This window comes from Carya illinoinensis, chromosome 4 (assembly GCF_018687715.1).
Source record: "Carya illinoinensis cultivar Pawnee chromosome 4, C.illinoinensisPawnee_v1, whole genome shotgun sequence".
NCBI lineage: Eukaryota > Viridiplantae > Streptophyta > Magnoliopsida > Fagales > Juglandaceae > Carya > Carya illinoinensis.
Genome location: NC_056755.1, coordinates 21,384,750 through 21,410,200, shown reverse-complemented (window position 1 = coordinate 21,410,200; position 25,451 = coordinate 21,384,750). Strand labels below are relative to the sequence as shown.

The 25,451-nt window shown below is 38.0% G+C and overlaps 1 protein-coding gene and 2 long non-coding RNA genes across 3 annotated transcripts; 1 reads left to right on the top strand and 2 right to left on the bottom strand.

Annotated features, from left to right (window-relative positions):
* Positions 1 to 412: 412 nt before the first annotated feature.
* LOC122306885 lies at positions 413 to 2,723 on the top strand. The gene is made up of 2 exons (XR_006241564.1): positions 413 to 868; positions 2,234 to 2,723. It is a non-coding gene; the product is annotated as an uncharacterized LOC122306885 (long non-coding RNA).
* Positions 2,724 to 2,951: 228 nt separating this feature from the next.
* LOC122308309 lies at positions 2,952 to 6,206 on the bottom strand. Its single transcript, XR_006241976.1, has 3 exons — positions 4,965 to 6,206; positions 4,138 to 4,216; positions 2,952 to 3,431 (listed from the first exon to the last, which is right to left on the bottom strand). It is a non-coding gene; the product is annotated as an uncharacterized LOC122308309 (long non-coding RNA).
* Positions 6,207 to 13,251: 7,045 nt separating this feature from the next.
* LOC122306763 (rac-like GTP-binding protein RAC2) lies at positions 13,252 to 15,626 on the bottom strand. The gene is made up of 7 exons (XM_043119276.1): positions 15,230 to 15,626; positions 15,009 to 15,096; positions 14,349 to 14,458; positions 14,200 to 14,263; positions 14,044 to 14,108; positions 13,887 to 13,952; positions 13,252 to 13,572 (listed from the first exon to the last, which is right to left on the bottom strand). Exons 1-7 carry the CDS (start codon positions 15,326 to 15,328, stop codon positions 13,474 to 13,476), a joined length of 591 nt encoding a protein of 196 aa, XP_042975210.1. The 5' UTR covers positions 15,329 to 15,626; the 3' UTR covers positions 13,252 to 13,473.
* Between the last annotated feature and the right edge of the window lie 9,825 nt (positions 15,627 to 25,451).

The following is a 25,451-nucleotide window of genomic DNA, read 5'->3' as shown; positions in this document are numbered from 1 at the left end:
GCAGTAATGATTGCATCAAAAATGTAAAAGAAGCTTGAGAATCCAAGCTGCAGAAATCGCATAAAAATGTAGGAAAAAAATCAATCAAAGCTTGAGAATCTAAGCTACAGAAATCGCATAAAAAAACAAATAAAACCAAAAAAATTAAAGTGAAAGAAGAATTCAGCATTATTTTACTCTAAAAATAATATTTAACTAATGTGTTTGTCTCAATAAATTTGACCAGTCACTTGGTTAAAAGTTAAATTTATTGTAGATTTGTTAAATTTATTATAGAATTTTATTTTACATTTTAATTATTTTTTAACTATAATTTAATTTTGTTAAACTCACTACGGTACTCTTAAAATAGTAAAAATGCATTAAAATTTGAAGAGAAAAGCTACTCAGCTGCCGGTTCATTTAACCTACACCGCACACCTGACGTGTACCAACCCGGTTTAATCCAAGTCACGGTTCTTAACCCCACGGTTCAACGAGTCCTTCACCTCACAGTTCTCCCATTTAGTTTCTCTCTTCGATTTGTTACGGGCTTTCGTCTGCGTCCTGTTCCCTCGCTTTCTTCCCTCAGAATCATGGTAGAACGAGTCCTTCGCGTCTCTTCCCTAGCTCTCAAATTTGTCTCTCTTCCATACGACGTCTCTCTCTTCCTTCCCCTCTGAACTCGTCTCTTCCCTCAGAATATTACTCAGAACTCATCCCACTGAACTCGTCTCTTCCTTCCCGTTGAAGTCGGTCCTTTCTCTCTTGCGTTCGTACACCAGGTTCAAGAAGGGAAACCACATCACAGTAAGCTTGATTCTAGATTTGTCGAAGAGAAAGCACGCACACTCGATTACAGATCTGTAGCCACAGTACACTGATTTGGGTTGGTTAGGCTGACTTAACTAGTGGTTTGTGTCATTTTTTGTACGGAAGTTGTTTTTTGATAACTTTTGCTTGAATGTTTGAATATGTTTTTTGTACCCACCAACTGTTTGATGGAATTACTGTATTAAAAGGACATTGTGTGTGTCCAAAATTTGCAATCTGTGTGTGCCCATCAACTGTTTTTTGTTCCTTATGGTTCCTTATATTTTTTATGGGATTTGTTTCTCTCAGTTTGTACGCGAGATTCAGTTTGATTTACTAGTGTGAAACATTAGAGGGATGCCCTTCTAGGATCCCATCAAATAAGTCATTGAACATTTTGATTGATTTCTTAATTGGGCATTTACACGGAAGTTTATACCCGAAATGCCAATGAAATGAATGCTTGATTTCATTCATGTTTCTTATGGTGATAATCCTGATCACCCTACCTCACGATTAAATGCTAAAGCCTTTTCCTTTTCAGTTTTTTTCTTCATAAAAATCCCAACTATTTAGACACGCTACTACATCCTGGAATAGTCAATTTAATTGCAGGTGTGTGATAACCTGACATGGTTTGAACACTTGGAATCCTGGATTATGATTTGTTTTAGCTTTTGTAGTTGTGCCTTCTATGGGGTTTCCCTTTGTTAATAGATTTAGATTTTCTGTTTGTGATCTGCTAAGGTGACTTTGTGTGGTCTTAGTGACTTTTATCCTTACTTTCAAAGGTTAGGATTTAGGATAGGCTGGGTTTGCTTGGGCTCTCGTATCACTTTCATCTGGATTTTCTATCTTAAATGCTTCGAAATAAATGCAACTCTAGTGCTCTCTCTCTCTCTCTCTCTCTCTCACACACACACACACACACACACACACACACACACACACACACACACACACAAACGTCAAAGAGGATTAGACTAATGTAAACCACACACGCCATATTGGTTTTGGACTTTTGGGCAATTTTTAATACTCATTTATTTTGGTTCTCACTCTTGAAACACATTTAGATCAACAGGCTTCTAAACACAGTTATTGGATTCTAGATTGCTTGTACAATCATCTATCTATTTTGAATTTTCACCATCAATGACCCAAATAAGGTCTTGTTTAGTTCTTAACAAGTTTTTTAATTTTGGGAATCATCATGCCTTAAAGCATCAACCCCTCTACCGATCCTAATGTTATAGGCAAAAAAAAAAAAAAAAAAGAAGTTCGAAGACTTTGATCATCTTGTGCAACATGATTATACGTACTCCCAAATGTTTGCCAACCTGTGAAACGTAATCTCTGGAATTATATTTTTTATTGCTTCTCAATTTCTGTGTAACATGGTAAGCTACTTCCTCATGTGAAATGTTCATACTGTGTGTAGGGAAATGTGAGATGTGAATTTTTCATATGAGCAGATATACTTGATAAAGGAGAACATTCAGAGAAGAGAAAATGCAGTTCGGAAGATGGAGGATGATGTATTGTGGAGTGGGAAGATAAACTAAGAGAGAGACAAATGCTCAAAAGTTTGAGGCCGAACAAAATTTGTGGAGGGAGAATAGAAATGTGTGAATATTATTATGTTTATACTAGGTTGTATTAATTGTAATATTTTATTGTAATATTTTCTGCTTGGTTCGGGTAAACTATATAGCACATGTAAATAGGTGGATATTTCTTTATTTTTATTGTATGGGTCAAGTGTAATGGTACTCCCCCTTGAATTAGGCAAAGCAAAGCCTGAATAGGTACTTGATCAAGCTTTTTGTTGTAGAGGGGGAGAGGTACTGTGGAGTCTGAAAAATCTACTGTTTTGGGTCACATTTCTAAATCTGCTGGGCTATATATATTTTGACTCCATTTTTAAAGTCTCCTTTGAGCTTATCTAAGACATTCTTCATAACATTTTGGATCAATCTATTATACACGCAGGATGATAAGTGGAACAAAAATTTATACCCTATATATAGATTCTTTTTTTCCAAACTCATTATACACAGGATGATACATGAACAAAAATCTACACAAGCTATGTAGACTTTTAGCATGTGCAGATTTTTTTCCAAACTCATGCACGCTCAAGACAGTAATAAGCTGAATTGACATTGAACCATGATTGATTTCATATACAAATACACATGGTAAGCTTTACAACAAATACTCCAAATTCCTGATTTGGAATCAAAATCTTTTTTTGATAAGTAAGATTTGGAATCAAAATCTATACATAAGCATTGTTAAAGGAATCAAAATCTATACATCAACATTGTTAAAGGTCTCCACAATCGAAAATATTCACTAAGTGCTTACACAACTGGACACAAAAACATCCATACACATACACTTGGACACAATCCACAACATTTATGTACATGGATGGTACACATAACTGCCCACAAACAGCATATACACAATCTAGCCATGTTTCTCCACACAAGCTGCTGATATTTATGTCCCCAGAAAATTCTGCACAACATGTCTGGAAAGCAGCATGTATACAAGCTGCCAAAAAATAATTCTCAAGTCCAGTCTCACAATGCTGCCAAAAAATCAGTTGTCACCTGTCTAGTCACACGATGCTGCCAAGAAATATGGGCAAGTCCAGTCAATAACATCGCACATTAATAATTGACCAGCACACTAATAATTAAAATTTTCATACATTGTCTGAATTAGGCACCTATCTCTATGGAATTACATTGCATCAATACGGTCACACACCTAAAGTCTAATCAGTAACATCAATATGAAATTACAGTACAATCCTTCCACTTCAAGATAATCGATAATCTTAAATGAATAGATAGAACTAAAAATCAAAATAAATGATCTTAAGAAAATAAAAGAAAAGAAAGAACACTGAAGGACCATGGTTTAAAATTCACCAGCCCTTAATCTGCTCTTAACTTCTGCATTTCAATATACCAAGAAAAAAGAGAGTAAAAAATAGTTTTTCATTCGAAAAAACACTGATGAAATTACAAAAGTCCAATTTCCTCATAAACATGTTTTGATGCCCCTCTATTAGATGCTCCCTGAACTTCCTTAATAAGACAAAAATGAAAAAGGTGGAAAAAACGTAACGAACTTCTTTGTTTCCTTTTCTTTTAGAGATATTTTGAGGTCAGTAGAATCATAAGAGTTGTTGATCCCAAAAAATATAAAAAAGTAAGACCGTAATACACACAAACACATGAACATGTAAGAACAGAAACATATACACATATATAACAAAACCAATTTATCATACGAGAATACTTTTTGTAAAGGAACAAGTGGGATTACCTGTAAGATTGCACCAAATCAGTATGCATGCTTTCTTTCTCCCTCTCTCACTCCATCACAGTTTCCATTTCACAAACACCTTCAGTTCATTATAGAAATTGTATTACTCCCAACATAGTTCATTCCAATCCTTCCATTTAATTCACTATTTTCTTACATTGAGATTAGCTACATGTTATATATATTGGAAATTTTACAATGACAAGCCATTGCACCAAATCAATATGCCTGCTTTCTTTCTCTCCCTCTCTTAGAGTTTCCATTTCACAAACACCTTCAGTTCATTAAAGAAATCGTATTACACTCAACACAGTTCATTCCAATCCTTCCGTTTAATTCACTATTTTCTTACGTTGAGATCACATGTTATGTATATTGGAAATTTTACAATGACAAGCCATGGCAATGGTTATGCCTATAAAAAATCTGGAACCACTCCCCCACCCTAAAAGACCAACTAGCAATTCTAATATTTCAAAATAGCATGTCGTGACACAAAATAACCTCATAAGCTTCAACTGTGGAGAAACATTTCAAGCTTCAATATTCAAAATAACAACATCAACACTCGTAACTACCCTAAGCTTCAATATATACCAAACCTAAAATTATAATTTGCAGAAACAAAAAAGAAGCCATACTTTTCACAATGACTTGCTCTGAATCCCAAATAAGACATGAAAGATCTGAACTTTATCCATTGAGCACCGTTACAAACACATCGGAAGCCATTGAAATAGAGCTTAAAGCAAACACACTATCTTTGGGGGCATAGTTTTCAGAAAAGAACAAATATTTGAAGCAAAAGCTAATAAAAAGATATTTACCTTTGAGAGAGAGAAAGCTCAGCTACACAATCTGAGGCAGATCTTGGTCGATCCGTAAAAAGTGAATGCTGCGAACAGATCGTCGTCGCCGAGAGAACATGGGGGAGTACGTCGGCACGGTGGAGCACACACGAAGGCTATTGGTGCGCGTCGGAAGGGAGGGGGCTGGAGAAGATTTCGAAATTCGAATGGCGGGGGCCAGAGAACATTTCAAATGGTAGGAGGCTGAAATAACAGCAAAAGTAAAACAAAACGCATGTTAAAAAAAAAAAAAAAAAATAAAGAAATTACACGTAAGGTGTGTTGTGTAGGCGGCCGTATAGAAGCACTCAAATTTGAAAAGGTCCTTCGACTGGCTGTGATCACGATGGTCTGTTGTCCAGCCCACGCCTTGATAGCTGTTTCTTGACAACACCCACTTTTTCTGCACATTTTGGATAGCGAGCATGGGTGCCTCCCCCGACATCACGGCATGTTACTCGGAGTGCGATAACCACGACACTAAACCCACTGCTGTTGCAACAACTGTAGACTAGTCAACCACCGTGGTTGCACCGCCGTGAGCTATCCCATAAAAGAATTCACCCTAGCAGTCGAAAAGCTCCTCTGTTTTCCATGGTCAAAACACAGCATTCCATGCACATTAGTATGCATCCACCCCTCTCCACCATTTTGGGATCCGTGGAAAGCATGACCGCAGGAGCACTGAAGCTCCTCCGAGTTGCACCACAACACCCACGCCAAGAACCATCATAGATGGAGCTCTCCAAGCATGCCGTTAAGCTAGGAATCCAGTGGTTGAGCACTCCAAGCAGCTGAGGGTGCCAAACACCACAAAAACCACTCACACTGAGACCCTCCACCTCCATCGTTTAGGACCACCACATCCAGCTCCACCGTTGCAACCCTTCCACCGACAGCAAGGATTGTTGCCATCGTAGGCTTTGTAGGAATGGCAGCCGCTGCGTTGTTTTGCTTTTTAGGTGAAGGACTCGATGGTGGTGGGGCCATTCTTTTTCTATGGGCCTGGGGTAAGCTCCGGCGGTGTTTTCATTATCTCACCGTGCTCCACAACACTACAGCCATGAGCCAAACACTCGTCACCCTTTAAGCCACCATAACCGCAGCCGCCGAAGCCTTATTTACAAGCACAAAACAAACCAACGCAGGGAGAAAGCTGTTTCTGTTTGAGTTTTCTAGAGAGATGTAGGAACTTCTCTCTCTAAAAGTGGAGCTACCAGTTTCCATTATTATTATTATTTTTTTTTTTCGAGGGAGTCGTATAGATCAATTTATAAGAGCATCTCCATCCAGGTTGGCATATCTCTCATATTCTCAAAATTTAGGAAAATTTTTAGGGTTTAAGCTAAAAACCCCTCTCCATCTGCGTCCCCATTTTGTAGTTGCCATTTATGATCTATACAGGGATTCTCCATATTCATATTTGTCGATTCATTATGCATCCGCATCGTGAACAAACTCTATTCCGGTTTCCCATTTCCCCGCGTCTTCTTCTCTCTTGCTAGGGTAAACGGTTGGCCCCTCCCTCGCTTAGCATCTCTGTCGATTGCAGATCTCCATCGGTTGTATGTTTCTCTTCAAAATCTTTTATATTTCATAATTTTGTATTTCTCCCCTTCTCTGTTTCTTTCTTTCCGTTGTTCTTTGTCCCGACGCCATGACTCATTTCTTCCCTCAAGTCTGTGAGAGATCTTTGAGAAGAGAAAAAAACAGAGGTTTTTTCGTGGAGTTTGGAACTTTCACAGGAATATGATTCTCGATTTTCAGTTGAAGATTTGAGGTTTTTTCGATTTGTTGGAATTGCTCAATCCTTGCTCCTAATCCTTGTATCTTAAATTGTTGAATTTTTTTCGATTTAGTTGATATTCATCTTTTTGAGGAATTGTTGAATCAATTTTTGTTGGTTTATTGCGTCTGAATCCTTGCTCCATCTATTCGGGTGTTGTTTTTATTTGCAGTGCATTTTCGAATGGTGATCGTTACCTTGCTTTCTCTATTATTCTCTGTAAATAAAATTTTTGATATGTAGAAATTGTTTGTACACTGATTTGGTATGGAATCCTCCAAGGCATTTCCTTTACTAAGATCTTGACCACTTGATAGATTAGAGCTTTGAGCTAAGATATCCTGCCTATCTGTGAAACGATAAAAGAAAGTTCTTTCAATCGGATTGTTCAATGTCCTGAGTATAATAACTGGAAATCAAAGAAGTAGTACTTAAGGTCACCACTATGTGACAGTATCATTTATTGACCATCCTGTCAAGTAGAAACCTGAAGCCAGTTGCACTTACCCAAGATCTGCATGATCAGAGCTTTAGAAGGTTTCTTAGGATGAACACTGGCAATGCTCAGTGTATTTCCAATATCACTATCAAGTGCCAAGACATTGTATTGTCCTTTGTTGCAACAACCAAAATTTTCTTTTCAAAACTATGTAAACTGCAGGTTTGGAATTGGGGAGAGATAACACCAGCACCAATTTCACTTGCAATATGGTTTTAATATAATAGAGTTGATGCTTCTATATCAATTACTGAAACCTGTATGGAAAATGAGTAGACAGAAGTAAATTTATGTGACGGTAACATAAAACCTGATGATGGACAGCCTACTAGGAAAACTGGAATACTAGCTCAACTCGACAAATATAAAACTATTTAAGAAGTGTTAAATTAAATACAACTAAGCCTCCAGCAGAAAAGTGTTATTATACAGTGAAAACTAAATATAGATACCCCATAGTGTCAGTTGTTTAATTATACAATGTCTCACACCCTAGTTAGTGCTCTCGACTCAAGATAGAAAAGAGCAGGGCTTTTACCTCCCACTAATTGATTTTTAGCCTTTAGTTGAAGCTAATTAAGATTGTCAAAGCCCTGTATGCTAATAACATGGTACTTATAAAGTCCACACTTAACCTAGCTATTTCCTATCAAAACTTGTTCCCCTAAAACATACTGTCATCATTCAAGATCAACCATATTAAGGTTGAACTCAAGATCTTTCCCATCCCCCAGGCCACACCCTATACCACCCAAGTGAAGGTCTAGTGGCCTTCTAAGAATTCTATTATTTATACTTAGATACAAATGTAAATAACAATTCATTAGCCATAATACGAACATGGAAGAGCTAGGAAAATAAAAGTGAATTTACAAATCCTTGATTAGACCCAACAGAAAGATGTCTTGAACTATGGCTCATGTTTTGTAGTGGAGAGGGGAACCCCCCCTTTTTTTTGTTTAATGGGGAGGATCCAATGATATATATTTTGGAAGATAGCTGGTGTATATATATTATATTTGTTTCATTTTTTTGGTTAATTAATGAGGGGAGGGTCCAATGGTATATTTGCTCAATTTTTAGAGTTGCAAGATATTTTGTGATGAAGCTACAGTTTCTTGGAAGGGACCAAATGTATATTTGCTCCATTTTTTATGTTCCTTCATATTTTGTAATGAAACTACAGTTCCTTCAAAAGCTTGTGTTGAAGGAAGTCTATTTGAAGGAAGTAGATTAGCGCATTATGATGATGGAAGTGAGTGCCATGCCAGAAATACAGCAGTTATATTTCTAACAGCTGTAGAGGGAAATCATGGCGAGACGCAATGTTGTAGTAGATTTGAATTGATTTACTATATTTTTGTAAAAAGTTGTATTTCTTATTTTATGTTTCAGACAATGATAGCTGAGTAAAAAGTTGTAAATTTTATTTTTATTTTTATTTTTGTTGTGGTGTGAATTAATATTTTTGTGCAAGGAAATTGGTCATTACAATTTCAGAAACAATTACAAATTACCTTAAATATAGTCACTATTATGCCCAAGGAAATATGAATAGAAATTTGATTACCATTAATATAGTCACTACTAACATGAAGGAAATACAAATACAAAGTAGATTAACTCAAACATAGTCAAGTAATCCTGTACGCCATCATTCTAAGTGCGACATGCTTAATGTTGGGAATATAATAGCTATTGATGTTCAATTAGATCTTTTTGGAGCTAATGATGTACTAAGCTATCTCTAATATGATGATGACACTGGACGAAATCTTTAAGCTCAGTTGTATGATTGCGTGACAGTTCCGGGAGATCATCATCAAGTTGATCATGCTCAATGTTCGGATCCTCACTATCATCACGCTCGTCTTCAATGATCATATTATGTAAAATAACATATGTTTTTATTATATTTTTTAGTTCCCTCATTTTGAACATTCGGGAAGGTCTACAAATGATTGCAAATTGTTTTTGAAGTACCCCGAATGCACGCTCAACATCTTTTCCTGCGGATTCTTGTGCTTTCACAAAATTTTTCTTTTTATTCTCTCGCGGTGATGGAATTTTCTTCACAAAATTTTTCCACTTGGGATAAATACCGTCTGCAAGGTAATACCTCATAGTGTAGTCGTTGCTATTGGTTGTGTAATTGATTGAAAGAGCACTCCCTTGGGCAAGTTTCATGAAAATAAAAGATCTCTCTAGCATATTAATGTCTTTATATGAACCGGACATATCAAAAAATACATGTCATATCTAAAGATTATATGAAGCAACTGTTTCTAAAATAATAGTTGGTTCATTGATGTGGCCGGAGTACATACCTTTCCAGGCTGCGGGACAATTTTTTCACTTTCAATCCATGCAGTCAATGCTTCCCAACATTTTTAGGAATCCCCTTTGTTCAGCAACAGCAAGCAATCGAGCAATATCATTGGCATTTGGAGATTGCAGATATTCATCTGAAAAAATACTTACTATTGTCTCAGAATTTTTTGAGGCTCTCCATTGCGGTGCTTTCACCAATATGTATGTATTTATCCGTAAAATCTACAGTAACCCCATACGCCATCATTCTAAGTGCTGCGGTTATCTTTTGCATAGAAGATAAACCGAGTCTTCCGGTATTATTTCTTCTCTGGACAAAGTATGGCTCGTAAGACTTTACCTCATTTAGAATACAGAGAAATAAGGGATGGCTCATCCGAAATCTCATTTGAAATAGATTTGATGGATATACTGGATTTTCTGCGAAATAATCACGAAATAGGCACTCGTGCTCCTGAATATGATCACGTCGAATAAACTTATGACATTGGCGATTGCCACGATGCCTTATGACTGTCCGTTAGCCTCCTCATTAAGAACAACATCATTATAATCTTCAGAGGATATATATGTCAATAATTTGTGAAAAAAGGTACAAGCTATTTAATAAAGGGAGTGAGAGATCAGGAGAGACCGTTGAATTTTGGTTCTATAGATCAAATGAGACTTGAGTTTGTGAGAATGTGAATGCTAGCAATATGCGTATTTATAAAGGAAAAAGTTACCGTTATATATAGGACAAAAAATATTACCGTTTGAGAGAAGACAAAAAGTTACCATTGGATAAAAGACAAAAAAAGTTACCATTGGAGAAAGGACAAAAAATATTACTGTTATAGAAATGACAAAAAATTTTATCATCAATATATGACTAGTTACTACCATTAGAGAAACTGATAAAGAACACTAAATAAAAAAAAATTAGCCATCACATTAGAAAATGCACTAATTAAAAAAAATTACTATTTTTATAATACAAATTTCGGTTTGAAACAAAATACTGTATTGGATAGTCAAAATCGTATAAATATTTAGTAGAAAGTAATATTTGAAAAGAAGATAATAAGACAAAGAGTTAGTAGTTATGATTGTAAATAGAAGAGAGAGAAAAAAGTAATAAAAAAAAGAATAGAGAAATATTATTTAATATAATAGAGATAGAGATGTGGAATGGAATATAGAAGGTTTTTAGAAGATTAATAAAATTTAAGAATAAATTTGAGAGAATGTGATTTTAAGTTAAATTATATACAATTTTATAGAGATCCGAATGAGGATGTTCTAAGTCATGTAACAACCATCGATGAATCTAATAACGATATATTCTATCTCAAAAGAATGCAAGCTCAACTGATTGCATAGCAATAAGCCATTTCTAAGATCAACACTTGAGCAAAAAGTGTTAGTCGTCTCATGTCACCCAAAGACTAGGCCTAGCCATTTTAATAGTGATTAGAAGAACATGCAATGAAGTAAGCATATGAATTGAAAGATTAGGGACTATTTTTATAGGCCCATAAATGAGCTAAACCAGAGTTAAATTTTAAAGGCTATTCACCAAGAAATAAGAACTTTTTCCTTAAAAGGAAAGAAGTAAGAGAGGAGATTCCAAAAGTTGTAGCAAAAAATTCCCAAACACCAGCTACCATTTGGCTGCCATGGAAGACATAATTAATGGTCTTTAAGTTATAACCATCTGGACAACAACTGCAAATATTAATGGAGGCTAATGGGATACCACGGTTTGATTTTCTCTTCAACAGGCACAACATCATGAAAAAGGATTTTGAAATTGAGGTGAATGATAACTTAAGATGTCCCAAGTGAACTTTGTTGAAAAATTGCCATCCTGGGATCCCTTCCTGTTGATGTTGTGTTTTCCAACCTGAGCAGTAGCACGGGCCCACGTCATTGAACCTGCAAGATAAATAAGAATGGACTTGGGTGGAGCTCATGAGTCCTTCGACGGTTAAGTTAGTTGAGGGTTCTGGTATATGTAAAGAGTATCCAAATCCTTTTCATGGAAAAGGTTGGAGTATTTATACTTGGCCTGGACCCTGTATTCGACGGGAAGCATCGGACTCCAAGGTATGTCTGGGTCAGACTTGTCTCATCCCTAATTTGGTGATAGCTTGCCATATCGTGATCATGTGTAGGTATATTCTGTCATATAATAAATATGACGTGTCCTTGGCCTCCTGTAACTGGGCAGGTCATAAATGCAATATGCCCCTGACTGCTCACGATTGTGCAAGTCATAAATACAATATACTTCAGTCTACCCATGCTTAGATAGGCTTGACTTCCTTTCCTAGATTGGAGTGACCCGGTCGGGGCCCCCATCCTTGGTGTGACCTTGAGGGGGGCCTGGGTTCATGATGGGCTTTTAGCCTATATGCAAGTGGATCTTTATCCTTAGGGCTTCATCGTATACTTTTAGCCGCCGCCACCTTCTTCTTTCTTTTTTTTCTTCTTGCATCTTCCTTCGTGGGTTTCCCCTCCACCATCGTTGCCAGATGCCGCCCTTAATCGGATCACTGCTACACAGGAAAAGCCATCAAATCCAGTCAACGTGCATCCTCCTTGGTCCACTGCATAGGCGACTCATCTTGTTTTGGTAGCCCTTCGGCTTGACTCCACCGATCTGCTCTGCATGTGGATTGTATACGTCAGCTAGCCCCTCTATTTTTTGCAACCCTGTCCGTTGCAACCTAGTCTGCACCCCACGTTCTCTTGCTCCTTTATGTCCTTTGCAACCCAGTCCTTTGCATCACCAAAGCGGCAATCCTCCTCATCTCACGATGTGACTCCACATCACAACTTGACACCAAGCACTACAGTAAACCATGAGTCCCACCACCTTCCACGATTGCATTGTTCGCCAAGCTCATGGCTAGTGAAGCCAACCACTGTGGTTACCCCACCATGAGCTAGCATGGAGTGGCCTGTACCCCAGCTAGGTGATCTCTGTTTTCCTAGCTGAAGATAGAGCTCCTCCATCTTAGCTCTGAAGTTTGGCTCTGAGGATGACTTTGCCGAGGGGTTGAGTTCGACCTCTGGTGCTCTTCTCTACCAACCGATTACATTGCTTACCTTCGGGCACTTTATGCCTGTAAGGCCCAAGGCTCGTGACGGCTTGTGATACATGAGTGACTGCTCAGGACAAACCCATCTCCATGAAAACTAGAGTTGGTTTCCGAAGCAGAGATGGTTGCTTGAGCCCTTAAGCCACCATAAAACAACCTCCAAAAGCCTTATTTTAAGTACCTAAACACACAAACAACAAACGAAAAACAAAATGAAAATAAACAAGGGAGGGAGGTAGGGAAGAGCCGAGGCTCCCACCTCCCACTTCGGAGGTTTTTGTTTTTGTTCTCTAGAGAGATGGGGGAGTTTCTCTCTCTACCAACTATGAGAATTATCTCATAACGTAATCTTGGGCATAGGAATTAAACACATGAAGGGAAAATATATGTAATTAGCTATTAGTCTCAACCTTTTCATTCCTTTAATTACTAGTTCTACGTGCATATATTCTACTGAGATTGACATTATTATATTGTTGTATTTATAGTCGAAACAACTTTGTAGGATCTTGGACACCAATCCAAGGATGTCGGCGTCTTAATTTCGTTGCTGTCAGATACAAGTACAAAAGAGGGTTTCTTACATTCTGACCTTCACAAAGTTTACATTAGTAAAATCTTATATTTTCCTATATATGAAATGCATATGAAGCATAGTGCATAGTAGATTGAAAAATAGGAACTGGACAACATGATAGGTTCGAAAGACTGGAATACACAGCAGAAGAGGACTGACACACGCGTCCCCTGGCTGTTACAAAAGGGGAATTATAACATGAACTGGATTTAGAGTAATGTGCATGGGCTTTGCTTCCGTCGCCTTTTCTTCGGTTTAGCGGGCTGCAAAACCACCTTGATTGCAGCATCAAACACAGCCTTAACATTCTGAAGCACCACAGCAAAAGACAAAATTAGATAATCTCTGTTGAAACAAGTATGAGAGGCATGACTTCTAACTGCTAATAAGGCGAAGAGTATCGCTATAAGAATACTAACTAGGTCGTCCCAATAACCATTAATTGTCCGACTACCTTTTCAATTGCTACGGATACAATCTGTAAACTCTAAACTTACAGCCTTGAAAAATCTAGTAAACGTTGCCCACGGAGTAAAAATCCCGTGTAAAATTGATAACTGAATTGATGTGGCGACACGGAGTAAACACTAGTTTCGCCTGTTAGAAAATCAAATGAGCAAACCTGGTGAGTCTTGGAGCTGCACTCTATGTAAACAGCAGCACCAATTGCCCTCTTCAGCTCTTCACCCTGTCCAACATTCAATATTCTCTCCATTAAATAACTTCATTAACCAAAGCAAACAGAGACCAGAAATAAAACAAAACAAATTAAGACTTGCCTGAGCAGTTGTGATAGGCGTAGCCCCAGGATGATCAATCAAATACTGCTTGTGATCCCGAAGATCTGCCAGAAATTACATCCAAACATAAACCATTGGATTTAAGTATGTGTGTGTGTGTGTGTGTTCAATGTAATATACAGAAAAATTCCATACCACGTTTGGTTCCAACAAGAACTATTGGCACAGTAGGGGCGTAATGTCTCAGCTCAGGAATCCACTGAGAGCCAATATATCGATATTTTAGAAAAATATCTCCAGAATGCAAGCCATAAATGAAATGGAGAAATTTAAGAATGAAAAACCTTCTTAGAGATATTTTCGTAGCTGGCTCTGCTGATGAGTGAGAAGGCCAACAAGAAAACATCTGCGCCCCTATAACTCAATGGCCTCAACCTGTTGTAATCCTCCTGCCCTGTGTTCACCCAACATGAACATTAACTATAGGACAATCACGAATAATTATGTCAGGGAAATTGCACTTTACACCCCTGAATTATAGCTGCCTTTTTCAACTCGTACTTTAAACCATCAAAACTTGCAACTGGCACCCTAAACTATTAAAACTAATAATTGAGCACCTTTGGTTATGGTCTAGTCATTCTAAGATTGCATCACAGGTCATAATTTTCATCGATCTCAATGGTTGATCTTAGCTGAGCCTGAAGATGCATATTATCAAAATTTAGTAGTTTATACTGTCAATTTTTCATTTTCGAAATCTTACGATGTATGTTGAGAAAAAGGTGATAGTTTGCTGTGGAAAACATAATATTTCTAATGCTTATATCCGCAAAAATATGTACATATATAAGGTGTTTGGTTGCCAAAAAAATAAAAGGAAATCTAGGCCTAATTGTTTTTCTTCCCTTTCTCACTTTCTAATACCATGCATATCTAAACGTAAACTTGACAAATTCCATTAGAATTGAAGTTATAACCCCAAGGAAGCAAATATTTCTTACCCGCAGTATCCCATAGTCCAAGGTTAACTGTGCTGCCATCAACCACGACATTAGCACTGAAGTTGTCGAACACAGTAGGCACATAATCCTACAAGAATTTGAACAAAGGAAACATCATTAATATTTAACAGACCGTAAATTATGCTTTTAATAATTTCGGTTAAATATGAATGAACGTGTATAATCAAGGGTAACTTCTTATGAAACATTATCTATCATACTGTGGGAAAGGTATTGCTTGTATAAGAAATAAGCATGCAGGTCTTTCCGACAGCTCCATCACCAACTGTGACACACTTGATGAATCTTGCCGTGTTCATTTTCCAACTCTCTTTCCTTTTCTTCAGACTCCTAGCAGATGAGCTTCCTCTCTGTATTCTTTACTTCCATTAGTACTACAAACCCTAGAGATTTCTTTCTGTTTCTCAAGAAAATGCAAAAACTATAAGACTAAGAGCTAGAAAGCAGCAGGGTAAGGAGGGTGTTGGGAAATGTGGTGTGAGTTCGAATTTTGAATAGAAAAGGAGGGGGGAGGAATGACATTTAATAAGCTGAGCAGCCCCTCAACCACTTTTGTTGTGCTTCTTTTATCATTATACCATGATTGCCAATGGCTTTCTGTTCCTTTAAGGGGAAGGCCAGAGCGGGAAAGCCACAAGACCAACAATAGATTGTTATTGGGTGGGATGCTGGTGTTAGTTGGTTAAGTATTGTACAAGGCAGACATTGAATGATGAATATTGAGAAAATATGAGTATGAAGTAGGTTTTGAGTATGAGACATGAAATCGTCATGCTGTCTCATAAAATGACATAAAAGCTCTAAACATTCGCCTCAATAGTTAATCTCTTTTTTTTTTTTTTTTTCCTACTTTTAAAGGCTACTGTTAAAATCTTTTATACTGCAGTATTGTTCAAACCTAAAAAGACGCAAGCGGTAGAATTTGACCAAAGACAATAATAACTTTGATTGTATGGAAAAACTATTTATTCCCAAGTGAAAATATCACAGCTCAAAGATGAGCTTTACTTTACGTGGGTGTCACCATAATTAAGGGAGAATATATAATTAGTGAGTGGATATACGGTATGGTCGTTCTCAAGATTGGTTAGTTGAGGACCAACTTGCAATTTTTTTTTTCATTAAAGTTAAACTTTTGATATATAAATGTATTTTAGTTTTTAGAATAAGTAATATTACGGTGCATTGGGGTAATGAGTTAAGATAAAAGTTAAAAGTTAAATAAAATATTATTATAATATTATTTTTTAATATTATTATTATTTTAAGATTTAAAAAATTAAATTATTTATTATATTTTATGTAAGAATTTGATAAAGTTATAATTGTGAGATGAAATAAGATGAAAGACTTTCACTATTCAAACGGGGCACACTACAAGAAAAATGAACTTTTGTAACCAATTTATAATAACGAAAAGACTATTTTGATTACTAATACTCTTTTCGTTGCTATAAAAATAATTAAAATAGTCTTTTCATTTCTATAAATTGGTTACAAAAACTCATTTTTCTTGCAGTGACATATACAGTTCTAGATCGTGTAAATTCTGTGTATTTTTTTAAAAAATAAAATTTATTGTTAATAAATATTTTTATTATTAACAAAAAATTTTTTTTGTATGAATTTTAAATTTAATCAATATATATATTTTTTTAAATAGCGAGATTTATAGCTTCTAAGACAACAAAATTAAAATATATAAACCTGTTACACCAGTATGCTAATCGGAACATCCCCAATTTTATAACGGTTGTCGTTGCGATTGCATATTCCGGGTTATAGGTATGGGAGCAAAAGCACCTTGCTTTACGCTGGCTTCGAGAACATGGTTTTTGCACGCAAATTAAGGTGCTGGACCACTTTGGTCTCGTGTAAGATCAGATCATCGCGTTGGATTAATACTGCATGGGCCCATCTGAACTAATATAAATTCTTTTGTATCTCGTTAGACAAAACCCACGGATTGTCACACGTGCGTGCTTATGACGTTCACAACCTCATGTATATATTTCTTGTAAAATGAATGAATGTAATTATTCATCTTCTGACTTACATGGCTGATTTAGTGCGTTGGATGATCAGTCGATCGAAGCTTCCACTCCAAGTGATAAGAAAATTGAAAAACCTCGCACATTACTTGGTCAAATGTAAAAGCTAAAACACTTTCCTTTTAATTATTGGGGGGTTGCATGACGTCATGATATAATTTTTCTGAACAATCAATGCCTCAATTGATCTGGAAATAGAACAAGCACTAGTCATGAGATATATATAATACCGCAAGAGTATGAAGAAGAACTAAGCTCAAGCAACCGCGTAAGTATCCTGCTACGGAAACCCTGTGTCCGTAACATTTTTGTTGCATAATTCCAACGTCCAGTCCCGATGTAAATTGGCAATTGAAAGGTCTGCCATGGAGGGTTGATACTCATCACGATTGTTGTACGAGTACAATATTTTCTCCCACTTTTTTATATGACAATGAAAGCAGTGCGCTGCCGAAGGATTGGTGCCATGGACATATATGGCACATGCCACAAGCCTAATTAACTCCACACCCCCCTGTCATGGGTTGAGGGCAGCTCGAGTTATGGAGCATAACGAGAGCTTACCATGTTGAAAATGTGATTCAGCAGTTCAAGAAGGTTGCAAATTCAGGGAAGTGGTAGTAGTTAAAGTAGTTAAGTTGGGGAATGCAGTGCGCACTATCGTTTTGTGAATGAGGGAAAATTGTGTTTGTTGTGCGATGTTGTTTTTAATAAGTGGAACGATGTTGTTTACATTTGTAGTTTGTAATGGAGAGTTGATACGATGTTGTCTTTAGTTGTTTAAGTGATACATTGTGTTTTGCCTTTAGCTTGTAATTGTAATACGCTGTTATTTGGGAAGAATATATAGTTGAAGAAAAAAGGAGGGAAGATCATCGATGATAATTTCAAAAGCAATTCTTATTCAATCTCTCTCTCTCTCTCTCTCTCTCTCTCTCTCTACACTACAATTCTCTAGTATTAGTGGAATGAATTTGTCGGTCCATTACAAAGTGGTATCAATAGTCATGGCTGAGGTGACGCAATCCTATGCACAGGTGGTGGATTCTTTGAATCATCTTCAGCAGCAGCAAGATCGGTAGCAGAAGCAAATTGAAGATACCATTGCCATTTTGGTTCAATAGCAAGAATTGACAGGAAAAATGATGATAAGATATTTAATGATCTGGTTCAATAAATCTCCAAAACTTCTATGAATGTATCAGTAGGGAATGATTAGGCTGGGAGGAACATTAGGATTGTTGAGTACTGTGGAGTCTGGTCCACACCGCTCGAGTGGAGGCATTGGCCACTCGAGCGAAGTCAGACAGATTCGAATGCTCGATGTTAGCTCGACAGTGAGCTCAAGCAGAGGCAGAAGAAAGTTTCGCTCGAGCGGAGGCATTGTCCACTTGAGCGAAGTCAGGCAGAGTTGAATGCTCGATGTCAGTTTGACAGTGAGCTCGAGCGGATGTGAGAAGGAAGTTCGCTCGACGCACGCTCGACACGCCGCTCGAGCGAACATGCATTTTACACAGCTCTAGGGTTTTTTCTGCCGTTTGACTATATATATGATTATTATATCATATGGCCATACTGTAGAAACACTGTGGACGTACAGTGAATGATCCATCATTGTAGTGTGATATTCCTCAATAATAAAATCATTTGCAGCTCCCATGGACGTAGGTGCCGAACCACGTAAATCTTGTGTCGTGTGTGATTGTTTTTCTTGTTCCATTTTTTTTTAATTTATTGTCATCGTTTTTCACAACAATTGGTATCAGAGCCAAGGTTCGGGTCTGAGAAAAAACGATGGCTGGAGATGAATTGAAGGCATCGGAGATCGAGAAGTTTGATAGCATGGATTTTGGATACTGGAGGATGCAAATAGAGGACTACCTCTATGGGAAGAAACTTCATCTTCCACTATTGGGAAAACAACCATAAAAGATGGATAATGCTAATTGGAACCTGTTGGATCAACAGGTTCTTGGGGTTATTCGATTAACCCTGTCGAGATCCGTTGCACACAACGTCATCAAGGAGAAGACGACTGCAGATCTCATGGCGGCTTTGTCAGGTATGTATGAAAAGCCGTCAGCAAATAACAAGGTACATTTGATGAAAAAGTTATTCAATTTGAAGATGGCAGATGGTATGTCTGTTGCACAACATCTGAATGATTTTAATATTATCACAAATCAATTATCGTCTGTTGAAATTGAATTTGATGATGAGATACGTGCACTGATACTATTGGCTTCACTGCCAAATAGTTGGGAAGCCATGAGAGAATGGCTATTAGTAATTCTGCTGATAAATCTAAATTGAAATATGATGATATTCGTGATTTGATTTTGGCTGAGGAGGTGCGCATGAAAGATTCAGGTGAGACCTCGGGTTTGAGTTCAGCTCTAAATGTTGATTCTCGAGAGAGATCACAAGACAGGAACTCAAACAGAGGAAGATCAAAATTAAAGTACAGGGGCAAGAGCAACTCGAGGCCTGGTCAGCAGGCAACTTGCTAGAATTGTGGCAAATCTGGCCACATAAAGAAGAACTGCAAAAACCCTAAGAAGACTGAGAATGATAGTGCTAATGTGGTAACTGATGCACTATTGCTTGCAGTTCATAGTCCAGTTGATGACTGGATACTGGATTCAGGGGCTTCCTTCCATACATCTTCCCATCGGGAGCTAATGCGAAACTATGTTGCAGGTGATTTTGGGAAGGTGTATTTGGCTGATGGAGAGGCTTTGAACGTAGTGGGGACGAGAGACATTGATATTGCACTCCCTGGTAAGAACAAATGGACCTTGCAAAAGGTCAGGCACATTCTTGAGTTGAAGAAGAACCTCATTTCAGTTGGGTAGCTCGATGAGTGTGGTCATTCAGTTGTGTTCTCAGATAGCACCTGGAAGGTCACAAAAGGGGCATTGGTACTGGCTCGGGGTAAGAAAACTGGTACACTATATATGACTACTGGTTTGATTGACACTATTGCTACTACCGTTGTAGAGAGCACAGCAGATTTGTGGCATTGTAGGCTTGGCCATATGAGTCAGAAGGGTATGAAAGAACTTTTGTCTAGAGGCAAGCTACCAGAACTGAAGTCAGATGATCTCAGTATGTGTGAGAGTTGTGTTATGGGGAAACAAAAGAAGGTCAGCTTCTTGAAAAGTGGCAGGACGCCTAAGACAAGAAGACTGGATCTTGTGCATACAGATGTGTGGGGTCCTTCCCCAGTGGCATCTCTTGGAAGTTCTCGCTACTATGTCACGTTCATTGATGACCATAGTAGGAAGGTATGGGTTTATTTTTTGAAGTATAAATCTGATGTATTTAATGTGTTCAAAATTTGGAACGCCATGGTTGAGACCGAGACAGGCTTGAAACTGAAATGTTTGAGGTCTGACAATGGTGGTGAGTATGTCGATGGTGGGTTCAAGGAGTATTGTGTAGCTCTAGCTATCAGAATGGAGAAGACCATTCCTGGGATACCATAACAGAATGGAGTTGCTGAGCATATGAACAGAACCATTAATGAGCGTGCTAGAAGCATGAGGTTGCACGCTGGACTACCACCCACTTTCTGGGCAGATGCAGTTAGCACTGCCGTTTACTTGATAAACAGAGGGCCATCAGTTCCACTGGATTGTGGACTGCTTGAGGAGGTTTGGAGTGGGAAAGAGGTCAAATTTTCTCACCTTAAAACTTTTGGTTGTCTTTCTTATGCGCTTATTGATTCTGATACTCGTAGTAAACTTGAGGCTAAGTCAAAGAAATGCTATTTCATTGGCTATGGAGACGAGGCATTTGGCTATCATTTCTGGGATGATCAGGGTCAGAAAATCATAAGAAGTAGGAATGTGATTTTCAATGAGAAAATTATGTACAAGGATAAGTCTAGTACAACTTCTGTAGTAACTCCTCAGGAGTCCGAGTTTGTAAGATTGGATGACCTACTAGAGGTCACAGTGCAGTGTAGAGATGTGAGTGACGGGGAGAGTGAGTCTAGTGCACCCATTCCTATTATTCCGCAGGCAGTTTCAGAACCATCCACTCTTACAGTTGCAGTTCGCAGGTCAATTAGGACTATACGTCCTCCACAGCGTTTCTCATCTACTTTGAATTACATTCTGTTGACAGATGGTGGAGAACCACAGAGTTACGAAAAAACCTTGCAAGATGAAAATTCTAGCAAGTGGGAGCTGGCCATGAAAGATGAGATGGATTCCCTGTTAGGGAATCAGATATGGGAGTTGGCAGAACTTCCATCAAGGAAGAAGGCATTACACAACAAATGACCGGGTGAAAACTGAGCATGATGGCAGTAAGAGGTACAAGGCTAGACTTGTTGTAAAAGAATTTCAGCAGAAGCAGGGTATTGATTATTCTGAGATCTTTTCTCTTATGGTGAAGATCACAACCATTAGGATGGTACTGGCTATGGTTGCTACTGAAGATTTATTTCTTGAGCAGTTAGATGTGAAGACAACTTTTCTTCATGGAGACCTTGAAGAAGACATCTACATGCACCAGCCTGAGGGGTTTGTAGTACAGGAAAATGAAGGTTCAGTTTGCAAACTGAAGAAAAGCTTGTATGGCCTAAAGCAAGCTCCTCGACAGTGTTACAAGAAATTTGATAACTTCATACACAGTGCAGGGTACATTAAATGTCAAACAGATCACTGTTGCTATGTCAGACACTTTGAAAATTCTTACATTATTCTGTTGTTGTATGTGGATGACATGCTTATTGCAGGGGCTAGTATTGATGAGATCAATAATCTGAAGAAGTAGATGTCAGAGCACTTTGCAATGAAGGATTTGGGAGCTGCAAAGCAAATCCTTGGCATGAGAATTGTCAGAGATAGAGTCAGAGGTATGTTGAGACTCTCACAGGCTAAGTATGTGAAAAAGGTACTCAGCAGGTTCAATATAGACAAGGCCAAACCAGTTGGCACACCCTTGGGCAGTCATTTCAGACTCAGTAAGAATCAGTCACCTGAGTCAGAAGAGGAACAAGATTACATGAGTAAGGTTCCTTATGCCTCAGCTATTGGTTCACTTATGTATGCTATGGTTTGTACAAGACTGGATATTGCCCATGCAGTGGGAGTTGTGAGTAGATATATGAGTAACCCAGGAAAATAGCGTTGGGAAGCAGTGAAATGGATTTTGAGGTACCTAAAGGGCTCCTCAGAAACCTGTTTGTGTTTCTCTGGAGAAAGCTTGGAGGTGCAGGGCTATGTTGATGCTGATCTAGCTGGAGATATTGATAGCAGAAAGAGTACTACGGGCTTTGTTTATACACTTGGTGGTACTGCAGTGTTATGGGGTTCTAATTTACAGAAAATAGTTTCTTTGTGTACTACAGAAGCTGAGTATATTGTAGTGTCAGAGGCTGCAAAGGAGATGATATGGCTATAGGGCTTCTTGGAGGAATTGGGTAAAACGAATCAGAAAGGCACTCTCTACAGTGATAGTCAGAGTGCCATATTCCTTGTCAAGAATCCAGCATTTCATTCCAGGACCAAGCACATTCAGATCAGGTATCACTTCATACGATCATTATTAGATGACAGAAAATTGTTACTTGAGAAGATTTGTGGAAGCAAGAACCCTGCTGATATGTTGACAAAGGGTGTTACACTTGAGAAACTGAAGTTGTGCGCAACTTCAGTTGGTCTTCTAGCATGAAGATAGGGGCAGTGAGTTGCAAAGGTGGAGGATATCATGTTTGAGGAAAACGGCGATACAGCGAGTGTACCAATCTCCAATTGGGAGAATTGTTGAGTATTATGGAGTCTGGTCCACACCGCTCGAGCGGAGGTATTGGGCGCTCAAGAGAAGTTAGACAGATTTGAACGCTCGATGTTAGCTCGACAGTGAGCTCGAGCAGAGGCGGAAGGAAGTTTCGCTCGAGCGGAGGCATTGGCCGCTTGAGTGAAGTCAGGTAGAGTTGAACGCTCGATGTCAACTCGACAGTGAGCTCGAGCGGATGCGGGAAGGAAGTTTGCTCGATGCACGCTCGACACGCCGCTCGAGCGAACATGCATTTTACATAGCTCTAGGGTTTTTTCCACCGTTTGACTATATATATGATTATTATATTATATGGACGTACTGTAGAAACATTGTGGACGTACAGTGAATGATCCATCATTGTAGTGTGATATTCCTCAATAATAAAATCCTCTGCAGCTCCCGTGGACGTAGGCAATTTGCCAAACCATGTAAATCTTGTGTCGTGTGTGATTGTTTTTCTCGTTCCATTTTTTTTTCATTTTATTGTCATCGTTTTTCACAACAAGGATAACCATACGTTTGGGTAGAATGTAGATATGAATGAAGGTGTGGGTTAACTAAACCATCGTGACACTTTTGATAGAGGAATTGTTAAGGGAATCGTGTTGGATGTTTCAAGATTCATTGGAAAGAATCCATCTGCATGGATATATACGCAAACCAATATTTTTTTTACTATTAAGTTCCACCTAGTCAGAGAATTTTCATTGCTTCTTTTCATATGGATGAAGAGGCATTGGTATGGTTTCAAGATGCTAGTAAAGCTGGGGTCTTTCGTTCTTGGGAGGAGTTCACTCAGGAAGTAAAAGTTCAATTTGGGTTAGCTCTATATGATGATCCAATGGAGGCACTTACAAGACTAAAGCAGGTCAGCACAACCACAATTTACAAAGCAGGTTTTGAAGTTCTTTCCAACAAAATTTGAGAAATTTTAGAAAAAAACCAATTGAGTTGTTTCTTGAGTGGGTTACGTGATGAGATCAGGCTGCCAGTGAGGATGTTGAATCCTACCAACCTTAATGATGCATTTGGGTTTGCTAAGATTCAAGAACAATACATCTGGAGTACCAAGAAGCAGTGGAGGAATGGGGGTTATGACAATACTTAGCAAAACATGGGGACTAATGTGTTTAGGTCTAATCAAAGTAGTTCTATCTTGGGAACTCCTACATCTCAGCCTCTTACAAAGATGCCTGCACAGAAGGATACTGAGGCACAAATGCAAGATCATGAGAATAAAGGTTTATATTATTTCTATGAAGAAAAATGACATCAGGGGTGTAGGTGTGTTAAACCTAAGCTCTGTCTTTTGGAAGGTATGGAGTTACCTGATGATGGTAGTGGAGAGTCAGACTTGGAGCAAGATCAAAAAGTTGATATGGGTGACGTAGTATTGGAGGATTATGTAAAAATTGCCTCCATTTCATTGCATGCAATGGTTGGCATACCAAATCCTAGAACAATGAGAGTGGTGGGCAAATTACAAAGAAAGCGGGTGGTGATATTGGTAAACACTGGCAATACCTACAACTTTGTGGATACTTGATTTCTAGATGTGGATTGGCAGTGCAGCAACCTCAATTAATTCCTGTGAAGGTGGCTAATGGCGATGTGTTGATTAGCCAGGGAAAAGGTAACTCTGTTGCTGTGCATATACAAGGTACTACTTTTACATTAGATTTTTTCACTTTTTCACTTGGTGGCTGTGATATTGTTCTAGGTGCGCAATGGCTATTATCCATAAGTCCTGTTCTTTGGGACTTTATAGAGTTGAAAACGGAATTTACATATAAAGGAAAATTAACCTGTCTTAAAGGTTTACCTTTTAATGGTGGTTCATTGATTAATGATAAGGAAGTTAGTAAGATTTCTTCTATGGAGAATGAGGGCCTTTTGTTGTAATTAATTTCTGCTAACTCTAAGGAGTCAAGTTTAGTTGATTGTAAAGAAGTTTCAGAGTTGTTAACTTAGTTTGAGAAAGTCTATGAGGAACCTAAAGGGTTGCCTCATGGAAGAAGCCATCATCATAAGATACAATTGAAAGAAGGGACTGTATTGTCAGTGTCAGACCATATAGGTATCCATATTTTCATAAAACTAAAATAGAAAAAATTGTGCGGGAATTGATGCACTTCAGGGTAATCAAGCCTAGCCAATCTCCTTTTTCATCTCTTGTTTTGTTGGTGACAAAGATTGATGGTACATGGAGGATTTGTATTGATTATAGATTTCTTAATCAAGCCATTGTTAAAGACAAGTTTCCCATTCCAATTGTAGATGAACTGTTGGATGAACTCTTTGGTTCAACAATTTTTTCTAAATTGGATTTGAGAAATGGTTATCACCAAATTCCTATGAGGGATGAAGATATATAGAAAGCTGCATTCAGAACTCATGAAGGTCATTATGAGTTCCTTATGATGCCATTTGGATTCACTAATGCACTTGCATTCCAAGTGACAACTCTTATACTTGGGAATAACTCTTAAAACACTTTTTAAAAGGAGTCAGTTGACATGTGCCAATTTCTGAAGAAAATCCTTGGATGGGTGTGTAAATGGTCTTGGTCGAATGCCAC

Bases quoted from the DNA above. Each gene is read 5' to 3' on its own strand.
- LOC122306763 (XM_043119276.1), bottom strand. From the start codon at position 15,328: ATGAACACGGCAAGATTCATCAAGTGTGTCACAGTTGGTGATGGAGCT. The intron at 15,097-15,229 runs GTATGATAGATA...AAATTCTTGTAG, and splicing joins CAAGCAATACCTTTCCCACA to GATTATGTGCCTACTGTGTT. The intron at 13,573-13,886 runs GTTTGCTCATTT...GTGGTGCTTCAG, and splicing joins GCAGCTCCAAGACTCACCAG to AATGTTAAGGCTGTGTTTGA.